This window comes from Rhagoletis pomonella, unplaced genomic scaffold (genome assembly GCF_013731165.1).
Source record: "Rhagoletis pomonella isolate Grant_MI unplaced genomic scaffold, Rhpom_1.0 Rhpom_scaffold_00004, whole genome shotgun sequence".
Lineage (NCBI taxonomy): Eukaryota > Metazoa > Arthropoda > Insecta > Diptera > Tephritidae > Rhagoletis > Rhagoletis pomonella.
This window is the reverse complement of record NW_023458558.1, coordinates 34,735,984-34,750,169: the sequence shown is the minus strand read 5'-3', so window position 1 is coordinate 34,750,169 and position 14,186 is coordinate 34,735,984. Positions and strand designations below refer to the sequence as shown.

Sequence of the window (14,186 nt, the reverse complement as noted above, 5' to 3'; positions counted from 1 at the left end):
AAAAACAACAAAGTATGCAAGCTAGTGCTTATGACCAACGTTTATCTATGTACATATGTACAAGCAAACATACATACGTAAAACGTACATCATTTTATATGGGCATGTCGCTGCAACAATTTGACTGCTGACGATTATAGTTATTGTGCATAAATCTACAAATTGTTGTGTCAACACAGCATTTTTCCACCTTTTTCAAGCTTTAATCAGCACACCCACCAGGGGTTGAGTAATGTACGGCGGTAAAAATTTGAGTGGGGTGAGGCTTGAGGTGCCCAAATGATAAAAGTGCAATTGCAATTGCAATTTAATTTTTTCCGCCATGGCCAAAGAAGAAGAGGCGCAACATGGGCACGAATGAAGGCTAAAGGGGCGTGTGTAGTAAGATTTTGTTGCCTGCTAAGTGCACCGAACAATAGCTAGTTGCCTGCAACATGCCACCACAACTTTGGCTAGTTTATGGTAGCAGCAGTAGTGGTGGTCGCAAAAGTAGCTGCGTTATGGAGAATGTTGGTTAGTGGGTAGCCAGCATGCCTGGATGTGTCAGTTGCGCGGCTGATTGTGGTGGCAGTACAGGTGGCTACCGAGGTGGTGTTTGTAGTAGCGGTAGTGTAGCTAAATAGTTATTCGCCGTTATGTTGCTGAACTGGTTGGTTGGTTGGTTGGTTGTTTGGCTGGCAAGAGGCCAAAAACATGTCAAAGGACAACATCTATTCATGCATGGAGCGCCGGCAAATATACCTCGTTTTTCAACTGTATTCAACATTTATGCGTTTGCTGTTGTTTTTGTTAATTCCATAGCATACCAAATTCAACTACAAATATAGTAGACTACAACGTGTGTTGTATTTTCATTAAGTTGTCATATTAAGTTTAGCTTAGTTTGCTATTGTTGTTGCTGTTAGTATCACTACTTATCCTGTCACCCGCATAAAATCTAGCACACAAAGTGACCAACCACCTTGATTGCTATCTTGTCTGTTGACTTCCAGTTTAATAAAGACGCTTCTTTCAACATGTGTATATGGTGTAGAGTGACCACCCTGCAGGAAAATCATCTGGTGATCTTTGTACGTAGTCGTCTATACTCCGCGATGCTTCTTTCATGAGCAACTACATAGTTTCTACTTATAGCTTGCTTTATATATAATTAAAGAAAAATATACGAACACGAATTTGAAGCATATCATAACAATGATATCAACAATTACATGGATATTCGATTACAAAGAGAAAATCAGTATCCGGGGAAAACTCGTTTTCGCTGCTGACCTTACACATCATTTTTACAGTCCCTGCGATAATCTCAATTTTTGCTGAGCCACTAAAGTTGTGGGCAAGATTCGAAATTTCCATGCTTAGCAGGGTCCTTGCAGTGTTTTGATCAATAACTGAAGAAGTCGGTGAAACAATGCAAAAAACAGTTGAACAAAATCGGCATGCAAGCAGTCTGTAGGCAGCTAAGCAACCAAACATTCATTAACAGCAGTTGCAAAAATTATTAGGTACAGTGCTGTCTCGATAATCCGGACACACATTTCACATTTTTTACCCTATAGTTCGGACACTAAATTGGATAATATATTCGTTGTGTTTTGTATATTATTGCTAACTAAGTAACATTATTTTCTCAAAATAAATAAATACAGTGCCTCACACAAACATTTTTCAAGTTAAATTTTTTTTTGTTATTTTTCTATACAAATATCGTCTAAGCTTTAGCCAAAACCATATAATTCAGAGTTTCAAACTTTATACAAAGTTTAGCATAATTTATCAAATTGTCATAAGAATTTCGAACTAATGAAGTGCACGTTTCAAGCGTCTAAAAAATCGGGTTAGTTTTTAATATTTTTTTGTTGACGGATTTTTGCACTTTTTATCATTTAATCATAAATTTCTTATGAAATAAAATGCGGCAGACCCATCGCAACAAAATTTCAAAAATTTGTAATAATTATAGAATGGCGCTTACACATATGTTAGTGTTTGGCCGAGCTTCTTCTCCGCCGACTCCGAATGGCGATTGTATTTTGTTGAAATACTGTTTTTAATGGTGAAATACACTTGAGTTTTTTCCATTGGCTGCCGAGGGGCGAACGCTACTATTGTTTTTTTGTTTTTTTAATTTGTGATGTTGGTTTGAACCGGGCCTAAACACAGGTCCTGCGGGATGGTAGCGCGCACATTTCCTTTGACATACATTTATTATATTGTGATCTGATAGGACGAATGCGTTGTTGTAATTAAAAAGTTTCTACAAAACATGGAAGTGCAAGAAATCGTTGTAGTTTCGGTGCCTAGTGTAAGAGTTCGTAAAAAAGAAGCACACAAATCTTCATTGAGGAGAGAACGCGTAAAGATAAAGCGGTAATATCATGTACATCTCTAGCTATGTAAAAGTTATTGTTTGAAAGTTCGCTATCAGTTTTTCACTTTACTTGGATGCCTTCACTTCGTCACTTCACTTTCCACAATTTAGATTTACCTCCAAAATTAAAAAATCTTTGAAACTAGTAATTTTCTTTTAACCAAAATCAACAAGTTTTTGGTCAAATTCTTGTTAAGTTGCAAGTATGACAAAGTACTTATTTGGTAGAAGTGTTTTTGATTTTCATTTACACATACATATATCGCACAGAAATGAATGATTGGGTAAAGTTTCTTAATTATTTAATAAATATTTGTCGAAAATAAAAATTATATTTTATTTTTCATACATTTTAAATATTACAGCAAAAGGAAAATATTTAAGTGAATCTGGTTATGACTTTGTTGTTGTTAATCGGTAATCGATTAGTTATATTTTAGTGTAAATATCATCAGTGAACTATAGCTTTTGATTGTGACATTGTGATTTTAAAGAAACTGCGATTTTATTTTTTAATGTTATTGGGCTCTTACTTATCCAAATTTCAGGTAACAAAAAAAAAAATCAATTTAGATATTACTTGTTGTTGTAGTCGTTTTTTATGGCTTTTAATTATAAAAACACATAACGCTGTTTGCAATAGGACCATACATATGACATAATTTTCATATTGTCATTCACCACCTATAATCCGGACACTCCAGTAATCCACCGGATTCAGGCTATCCGCATTATCGAGATAGCACTGTATTTCATTTACAATATCGCCGAGAAACCATAAATGTTCTACCGTATTTATGTGCATAATAGTTTGACAGGAAAAATGGCGAAATATTTCCCATGGCATACACAAACTGTTTTTAAAATTTCGGCTTCCGATACAACTAAAATTAGAAATTGTATGCCAACTGTGTTGAACCTTAATTAATGGAACCATTATTTACGAGTAATATTTTCTCTACGGGGTGCAAATTGACCAACATTGTATGTATGCACGTTTGTGAGCTGGTATGTGCAGTATTATAGCTTTTTTATGTGCTGCGTTTTTTGTCTCTTTTAATGTCAGCATTCACTTGACAACTTTGTTGACTTAGCGCTACTAGCTCGCTTATACTTACAGCCACAAAACGTCCATAGAGGAATTTACCTTAATCTTAAGCTAAGCTTTGGTTTTATCTAAATCTACACACTTCAGCTTTGATTGCTTCCCTTTTATTGTCACTTCTATTCATATAGCACACACTCTTTTGCTCGGCATTTAGTTGCCCCTTTTAATTGAATATATATACATACATATGTACATTTGGATGTAAGTATATAGACCTTCACTTCCTCCTTTTGCCTAAACCGAATTTGGGTAAATTCTGGTAGCAGACTTAATTGCCAAAATATAGTGGCCATAATATTTTTTCTACTTCTATCGCAAATTGAGTTGTGTCTGGCAGGCCAGTCGGCCACATCTGCAACCGATGGCCAAAGTTATTGCAAGGAACTTCCTCCTTATTTGCCCCACAGGTTATCTGTACCTATACATATATATGGCTAAGAGCTTTGGCTCTTGTAGTAAGAATAATACATATAAATATTATCCACAATGGTAAAATTCAAGCAGGTGGGTTGCTGGATTGTAGTGCTTCCCACTATTACACAAGTGTCCAATGGTAGTGAAATTTTGTGGCTATTTTCTTGCACTCGTATTCTTCGGTTACCTAATCAGTCAAAATCAATTAACAATTTTTTCCGCATTTTATCCACTGCCGATTTCGTTAGCTGGCCAACTATGGACTTTCCTAGCATCCTAAGTACTTAAGTCTGAAGGATGACTAAAGTGAAGCACCATTTGAACGGAATGTTCCCTTCACCTGCAATTTGGTCTTTAACTAACTAATTGTACTAATTTGATAGCATGCCTTTCTTAACCCTTTAGTATACATATGAGGAGCTCTAGTAGTAAACATGTTCGGTACTGTATGATTGCGAGATAATAGAAAAGCAGATCCTTCTCCCGACGAAAAAAAACTCTACAATACAAATTTCCCGTCAAGCTCAATCCTTTACTTATGTATATGTCATAGAACGCTGCACTGTTATCTAAGCACAAGCCATTTCATTTTACTTATTCACAACAAAAAAAAATATTGCAAGCTGCATATGTATTTCTAAAAGTCCGGTACACCATATGCCAATTGCCTTATTGGCCACAATTACTATTTTGACCTTGTTAGCCCGTTTTTGGTTTGCGCTGGCACTCATACACATAAACATATGTATGTACATACATACATGAGTAGGTGCATATGTAAAAGCATGAAGCCAAATCGGCACAAAGTGAAATGCTAATGTTTTTAAATAAATATGTAAATGGCTTTAAAGATATGTGATAATGTACACTGATAAGTTGTGTTGTGGTCTTCGATGGTTCACGTTTGTTGCAGTTAACATGGTCTAAATCGCGACCACAACAACAATAGCATACTTAGTTGAATATTTATTGTGCTGGTGAACCAAATTTTGGCGCGTTGTTGAGGGAGTCAATGCTGTTCTATGTACAACATAAATGAGTGCACATACATACATATATAAGTATATTCATGCACCTAAGTTTCTAGCATAAAAACACATAAATTATTTGATGTCCGAGCAGAAGTTTCGGGTGCCAAAAATTTTACCGGCAAAAATCGAGAAAATAGTCAAAGATACTAACAGCAAAGGGAAAATTATTTTATGACTACAAATGTAATATACGATTATTGCAGGACAGGTAGTTTGTTTGTGATTTGGTGCATGTTGGCGCTATTGTTTTAGGCATGCATGTACGTTATTTGGAGAGGGGTAAGCAGTAGAAATATTTAGCACATCCACGTAAGATATTATCTTACATACATATATGCGAAGTACTTAGTACGCGAATATTTATTTACTAGGCGCGAAGCACTAATAAATTTTGCCAAAATAGCTTCTTTGCAATTGTGAGGAATGGGCTGAGATCCATTACTTTGATAGATGGAAAGGCATGCAACAATGCCTACTAGCTTAGTAAAGGGAATGATTTTCTTTTTCAGGTTTCGCAGATTCTTAGGTATCGGACAACGTAAATATTACTTCTCTCAAACATGGATATTCGCTTAATCCTGAGACACCTTTAAAATAACGAAAATTAAAAAAAAACACAACATTAAGCTAAACGATAGTTTACATTTAAGGACCATAATTGTTTGCATTCCACTTGCTTCTCTTGTATTACTTTGAAGTTAATAAAAAAGTATTCGACAAAAATTAGCTTTCTGGCGCGGAATCCACTAGGCTAAAAAAGAGAAATTCAAGTTTTCTTCGAGCATTTTCGGACTTCTTTTACAATAAAAAGAAAAAATAGTTCCCTATACTCTAAATTACCCAAGTGTTTTCAACGTAATAGTCGTTTTTATTAATTGAATTTTCAGGTAAAATTTTTTTCATATTTAGTTAAAAATACAACGTGTTATTGTCCCATAGGCTGGTTATCCTCAGAAGATAAGAATTACTTAGAAAAATAAAAACTTTTCAGCCAAAAACAAAAACAAATATCTCGAGAACGGGGCGAGGAAAAAACTTGAAAGAAATCATACACACACACACATCAAAATTCTCTAAAAAAGGAAAAATTTTAAAAGTTTTTTGAAAAAAAAATTGTTACTCAAAATATACCATCTCAAAAAAAAAAATTAAAAAATTCACAATGGTAGCTCTTAGTATTGCGCAATATTACGGTATAGAATTATGGGATGCACTCTACAATAATTGGAGTTATGAATTTTTCTTACACCGAAGTTGAGTAAAATGAGTACATTACAAATTTAAGTTTTTTTTATTAATTTTAAAGGAACTTTTTTGAGTATACAAAATTGCGTTGATTTTTGATATTGTTTACCTTGGCGACTTTTAGCACTTTTTTCTTATGGAAGAAAATGCGCAAAACCGTTTCAAAGAAAATTAAAAAAAATAACGCTAGTTTTACAATCGCTTAAAACTTGCACTTTATTAACTTAAAATTTAATGGGCTACAAAACTGCATACTCAAAAAAATTCTAAAAGAAATTAAAAAAATTTTAAATTAGTAATGTACTCATTTTACTCAACTTCGGTGTAAAAGAAATTCCATAACTCAAATTATGTAGAGTGCACTCCATAATACTATACTTATTTTCTTTTAGATAGCATATTTTCAAAACTTTTTTTTTTGATAAAAATTTTTAAGGGAAAAATTTTTCAAGAAAAAAAATCAAAAATGTTTCTTTTCATAGAGAATATTTAAGTGTGCATGTGTGAATTTTTTTAAATTTTTTCCTTGCCGCGTTCACGAGATATTTGGAAAACTATTAAATCTATTTGTTTTTGTTTTTGTGCTGTAAAGTTTTTGAAAAAGTATTAATCAAGCTCAAATTTCATAATTATTTATTATTTATGTTTCAACCTAAAAATTTGTAGCAACCCTAAAAATTTGAAACAAGTCAAAGACATGAAGTGTCTGAAGTGAACCGCGTATGGAACGCCCCATATATTAAATAATGCATGTGGCAGTTATGCTTTCAGATGCAAGAAGAAAAACTATCCGAAAATTGTATTCTAGCGAGTTTCAGTTGTATTTGAAAAGCAGTGTTAGCCAAAATGTGTTGTAACAGTCCGCGTTTTGGCCCATATGTACATTTGTATGCATAAATTTAAATGTGAAATATTTGTATTAGTTTTCCGAAACTATTTATTTATCTTGCTCTGTTTTTCTTTACTTGGCACCTTTTTCTTAACACCAACACCTCACTGCATTTGCAGGTTTCCGTAGACGAGTGGTGCAACATGTGGGACGCCTATGCCAAAGACCCCAGCAGTGCCATGGACTGGCAGACCAAATACATGAATTTCATGTTCGATCTGGAGGATGCTTCCACCGACGGCAGCATTGACGTGGAAGAATTCGCTTTAGTCTGCTCCAGCTATGGGCTGGCGAAGTCGGAGTGCGAGGAAGCGTTTAAGAAAATGGCACAAGTAAGCTAACGGCAAACCAATTTTAAATAATGTGTTCTGTTTTTTACATAACACATTTAAAATACATCATTTTACTTACAGGGTCAAAGTGAGGTCACACGTGATCAATTTGCCGTTTTGTGGAAGGAATATTTTGCCGCGGAGGACATTAATGCGCCAGGCAACTTCATCTTTGGCAAGACCTCGTTTTAACGCTCTAAAGATTGCCCAGCTGCTAAAATTTTCAAAACGTTTTTGTGGGCATTACTTACGGGTGCACAGTGGAGCGTCTAAGCAAATTTGTTTGGCATAAAGTGTGTTAAGTGTTAATGTTAAGCTATGCCCTTGAAATTTAAGTGTTTGGAAGTAAAAAACTTATATATTAAAAAATATAAAATTTTAATAAAAAATAAAAGAATAAATAAAACTGCGGATAGTGAAAATTTTTGAAAACAAATGTGCGAAGTCAAGAAAGCAGATTTGTTTTTGTGTGGAACAATGAAATTTTAATGCACTTTAGCGCCAGTTAACCAGAATTAACAGAAACGGTACTTTACTTTACTTTACCTAATGAAACAAATAAAACTTTATTAATGCAATTATATATATTGTATGATTCCTCATTAATGTGCTCAAAATTAATTATGAATATTATATACTATAGTACATATATACACTTGAAACTTAGACTATATCGAATGCTGACACAAACATAATCAAAATGAATAATTTAATGATGTTTGACGTGTCGTACATTTGTAATCAATTTATCGTCAATCGAACCAATGTATGTATGTAGGTACATGTATTGTACATACCTGATATTGAGCGACCTAATCCTTGACTTTGTTTTGGTTTTTTTGTATAAATGTAGATAAATGTTCGTGGAATAATTCTCAGTGGTAAAAGCTAAAGTATTTAGTAGTAAATCAAATTTAAATTATTTGACATAAATTTATAAACTAGTCAAATTATAATAAAATTAAATGTTCCCGAAATAAGTAATGTACGAAAACAAAACCCTATTAAATATGTAAATGATAAAAGTGTTTATTAAATGTTCGTGTGTGTAGCTAAATAAATTCAAAATAAAATGTCGAATAAAAGGCTTTGAAACAATTAGTTAGAAAATGGCATTTAATTGAAGGTTTGCTAATGCACAATTATATAAGAACATAGTGGTGCAGAGGGCGCACTTAACCCTCTACTGCATGAGTTATGAATGAGATAAATAAAAAAATAAAAAATATCGTGAAAAACACCTTTTTAAGCATCAATAAACCTATATCAAAACTACTCCAAGTCATTTATATTAACTTCTATTTCGCAATGAAATATATGGAATATTTCACGAAAGCAATAGAAAACAATTGGATCGGCCACGCACACAAAAGTGCAGTTTTATTCAAATGTTATCTAACCACAGGCAAATCAATTACGTTCTCAATGCATTTAATTAGTGTGATATGTTTTTATAACATTCGTTGGATAGGAAAAAATTGCCAGAGTAGTGACATCATATTTTGCTTCGTACGCAGTAGTAGGTTTGTATGAAATTTGAGCAGGAAACTATGTTACTCATACGCCATGTATTAACCCTTTGAGGACAAAAAATTAGCCGTTGAAGCTAAAACTCTGAAAATTTGTTTACCGGCAAAATTTGGGTCGTTGATTTCAAAAATGGGATCAAAAAATTACTAAAACTCTTAGTTTTACCGTTATTCACCGTCCATTATATTGGACAGTGGTACCCAAGGTTGGTAAAATGCGAAGTGATGTCAGTTATTTTAATTTTTTTATTTTGCGGTATACATATATTTTAAAACTAAGAATAACACTTAATATTTCCGCTATTAATTTCACCGAAAAATAGTTAACTTTTCCCATATATAGACACTTTTCACTTTTATGAAAAAAACACCTTCAACTGCAACCCGAAAATACAATAAAGGAAGAATGATATACTTTTCTCAAAGCAACTGTTATTTTTTAAACAAAAGCTATTATTTACCATTCCATCAATATTAATCGGATGCGCCTGGAGGAAGTTATTGCCAATGATTAATATCTGGCAATATTGAATATTTATAACAATATTTTGTAAAATTTATATAAAATCCAGTACTTAGATTTAACAAAAGCAAGTAACGTTTCTACATACATAACTTCTCTATTTGCTATCTGAAGAAAGACCGCCTACCCAGCAAGCAGATACAACGTTTTTTCAACCAAGTTATGGTTTGATTTTTGTATGGTTAACAAGCCGATTGTAAGAAATGCGATTCGAGTGGAACATTTGAGAATAAATTCGTATGTATGGCAGTGTTGTTGGCTTCCAGCAGTTGTGAGAGTGCGAATGCCGTCAGCGAGGCACCGAATTTTCATATTCTTTTTTGTTTTTGGTTTCCTTAATTACGAAAAAGCCTCTGTGAAGTGCAGAACCAGTTCAACTGACGAAGGAACTTGTATCAAGTTGAACATTTGAAGGCAGATTTATAAAGCGGCTGTAGCTGATTGTTCAGAGATGCTTGCTTTTATTTGCTAACATACATAAGATGCGGTTTCACATCTCATCAGAGGAAACTTGCTATTATGAAAATAAATTTTTTTTTGTATCACCGAATTATGAAAAAGCATCTGTGAAGTGCAAAACATAAGCGTATCCAAACGAAAAAATCGTCGACCGACAGTTTGGTTACTGTAAATAAAAGTTTGGTTAATATTACCAAACCATAGTTGAAAAAATCAAGGTATTGTTAATATTAACCAAAAATCCTATTGTTTCTTTTTGAAGTTTGAATTTGATAATGCTAATCAATTTTTGTTTGATTTTTTCACAGTGTACACATGCATTCTTAAATAAGTGCATATAACACTCCTTAATCCTAGAATTTTGTTACTTGGAAAATAAGTTAGGGCTATCGGTCCTGGGATCTTGGACTAAAAGACAAATTTAGATATACATATTCGTCATTTCTTCATATTTAGGCATTCACATAAAGACCTTAACCAGCCATGAAGAGGTCTCCAGAATTGACATCTGGCACTAGCGAAATATCGTTCTAGGTACGCAGCATCATTCGCTTTAGGTTAGCAGTTACCATTCAGTGTGCCCCTGCTTTTATGGATGCTTAAAAAATATTTAAAAAAATGTGCTGCTATTTTTTAGCTTAATAAGTATCACCCATAATTTTCCTGTTACTTTTGTCGTAAAACGTAAGAAACTGGAACTAGCAGAAGCAAATTAATAGGGCAGTTGAAATGGTCCCGCATCACTGCATTTGCAAACTTGTGGAGTATTTTTTTGCCTTGACAAACCAAAATGTGTGGTGGTGGGTGCTTTTTCCTTAGCATGTGCGGCAAGAGTGAAAAATTAATTGCTATTATTATTTTTTTCTAAATTATATGAGTCCATCCCTTAGCCTTGGTGTTATCAGTAGCTTCAGAAGTTGGGGAGTGATTCGAGCAAACTTTTAAACCGGGCCGTCAAAAAAAAAATGCTGCCGCTGCACACAAAGGGAGTATAAGCGTTCTTCAAAAAGGGCTGCTAGGTGGCATTGATATTTACCTAGAGACAAACACCGCTTCACTTTAGAGGCCCGATGGGTTTTTTTCACGGAGACAAGGAGTGAGAACTTTTCACTTTTTTTTGTGACATATTTCACTCTACGATATTGAATCTACCTACTTGTTGTACTCAAAGAAGTTGCTGTGATTTTGATTACGACCTTGAAAAATATTGTCACTGCGTCTAAAAGTTTCAGGCCTATTAGAATGATGTCCTTCACGCTGAAATGTTTGGCGCAGATTGGTTGATTTTCGCATTCGCCGGGAGGCGCTTTTATAATATTAATTCTACTAATAGATTGGCGCTCCTCCGATTTGTGGCATGCACCTTTAAGATGTCATACAAAGGTGAAGGACCTACATTTTAACGCCGACTCCGAGCGACGATTGTATTTTTATTAGAAGCTGTTTTTGATGGCAGAAATAATCTCGGAGGTTTAGCATTTCTTGCCGAGAGGCGACTGCCATTAGAAGGAACTGCTTTGTTTGTTTTTTTTTATGTTGGATTAAATCGAGCTTGAACCCAGGACCTTCGCAATGGTAGCGCGTGCTGCTAACCACTACACGACAGCGCACTTTTATAATATCCTACGGCATTCTGTGGGTTCGCCCATCGTCAGTTGTGCACCTATGGTCTGGTGGTGCAGACTCTGAATCTATAGTGCGGCAAATCTGCTCATGAAACTTCACAGAGCGATCGCCGTGTGCTGTAGGAGGGCTTTCCCCATAGCTGAACCTACCATGACGTAAGATCTTTATTCGCGGGGAGGCCCTTAAAATAACTGGGTGCTGTTATAATTACAGAATGGAGTGAGGCGGAAATTGCTGGAGGTAAACATCTAGATGTGCCACACGATAGTATGCCACCATTGCCTTTGCTGAAGAAATACCTATAATTTAGGGTTCCCTAAGGCTGAGTGCTGCTTTAACCCAATTACTTGCCGCGGACTTACGCTTTTGTAGAATTTTCATTGATGCTCCAAAACTGACTCAGGGTCAGAATCTGTGAGCTATGTATTTCCAAGTTAATGGAAAGAATATTCACTTTTGGGGAATAGGTATGCCTCGGTATTCCAAACCAGGTTATTTTCAATCCTTAAGGCCGTGTAATGCCAGAAAATGGGCGAAGAAGTAAGACCTTACGTGTGTCTAGCGGCGGCCAAGATACACTAAAGACATTGTTCAGCTCTCTAACTACTTTTAATCGGCAATGCCACTGTCTGTTAAATTACATATGCGGCAAACAAAATGAACTTGTTTCAATTTGTGTTCCAGGTCATTTGGAAAGAGATGGTTTAGACCAGGTGTTATTAACTTGGTCCAAAACGAGTTGTAGCACTCCCAACTTCGCCCATCGCAGCCACCTTCAGAAACTGGGTGAATATTTCGTTCAGCATTGACTGGCAATGATTCGAAGGTTGCAGGTATGCCAAACTCTTGTTGCCCTCTATCTCAAGGATCGAGCTAGGTAATTGCTTGCATTAAACAGATGGGACTGCATTGAGGACTAGTCACTGCTGGAGCCATAAACAACTGACTGTAATAACAACAATACATGTCCTTCTGCTTAGAAGGGGATGAGGCGGCGAAACACTTTTTGTGTTTTTGCCACTCCTTAACAAGGATTAGGTACCACACTTTCAATCAGAGAACAATATCATATATTCGTGGACCGTGTAGATTTAAAATGGATGGCATGCAGAGGTGGTGCTGTTTTCGAGTAGAAATCTTAGCTGTATAGTCCATATTCGGGTGTTATGGTGGAATACCTTCAAGAAAAAAAAAATTTGTATTACACATTTTTGATATTTTTTGCTTGTGCGAACTTCTTCTATTCATGGTGTACCTATATACATGCGTCTTGAAATTGTCATACAAGTGGGAGAACGTCGATTTTACGACGCTTTCGAATGGCAGATATGCAGTTTTTAATGGGAAGTTTTTTTTCAGGCTGAAATACACTCGGAAATTTGATATTCACCGACAAGGGATAACTATGTAGTGTTAGGAAACTTTTTTTTAAGTATGTATTATTTTGTGGATGGAAGTAAGGATTGAAGCTGAATCCTACCGAATAGCACTACTTTCTTGAGCGGCAGATCTTAATGAACTCCCTTCGGGATTGTCACTATGTCTGGATGATCCAGTTCAAACGCGTTCGTCAAACTTGGTGATTGGACTACCTTAATGATTTCCTACCAAGGCGAAATTGCTTACTTTCCCATTTTTATAATCCCCTTATATAATTATTTTTGGATTCCCTTTTACCTGCCCGCTGGTGCTTTGTTAAATGTACAAATTTAAAGCATGGATATAACAGAAATGTTGACTTGGCCTGCACCAATGTCACCGAAAACAACAATACCTACCGGTGGCAAAGTGCACTTTGTGGCATTCAACAACGCCGCTCACTCACACTCAAATCAAAAGCTTCAATGGCGAGCAAGCCACAATCACTCAAGTACTTTGGTAGCAGCACTTGAGTAATTTGCTTATCTGAAATTAAAATTATTTGCATAAATTGGCCGACGTCTTATCGGCGCTCAGTAAATAAAAATACAATAAAAACAATAATATGTATGCATGTATGTTCATATTTAATAAGGCAAAAACAAAGTGGCTAACACAAAGTGTCGAGTAAGCATAGCTGCAGCTCAGGGTGCGGCATGGAAATGGAACATAAATCTCGTAGAACACGAAGGATGTACAGAGTGCATGCCATAAGTGGCACTTGCGTTTACCACACAGTAAATTTTGCTCAGATAATTGTGCACTGATGCACTCCAACGATTGCCTGAGGCGCAAGCTCAGGTCGACGGTGGAAGGAGAAGAGCGCCAGTTTGTTTGGTTAGTCGTCGGCAAGCTTGAAAGGAAATATGTAGATGTGCAGACATGGCCGGCAAATTGTGGCAAGTGGTGAAAACCCCGGATCACTTGCATGTTACAATGCAACAATGCCACTGCTGCAATGTCGGGTGGCGACAATGACAATGACAGTGGCACTATTAGTGATAGTGGTAAGGGTAGCGAGTGCGGCGATAGCCAACAAACAAAGCAACGCACTTACACATGCGCACAAATGGAACACAGTTTATATTGAGCATCGTATCGGATCCAGCTTCGTTGCAGGGGGCATAGTTATCTACTTTTAAATCATATGCGACATTAAGGGGCACTGGCTAGTCCGTCCTTCGATGCGTGGTACAATTTAGCGAGTAACCGCCCTAGGTCTGCATATGTAGGTATGTAT

General features: G+C 35.6%; 1 protein-coding gene across 1 annotated transcript in view; it reads left to right on the top strand.

Moving 5' to 3' along the window:
- The window catches only part of LOC118738462 (calexcitin-2), a gene marked incomplete in the record, with an annotated part of 51,315 nt that extends 43,524 nt beyond the window's left edge, over window positions 1-7,791 (top strand). Inside the window, 2 exon segments of the mRNA XM_036469400.1 lie at window positions 7,178-7,390; window positions 7,472-7,791. Coding sequence (XP_036325293.1) covers window positions 7,178-7,390; window positions 7,472-7,582 — 324 coding nt within the window.
- Window positions 7,792-14,186: the final 6,395 nt, after the last annotated feature.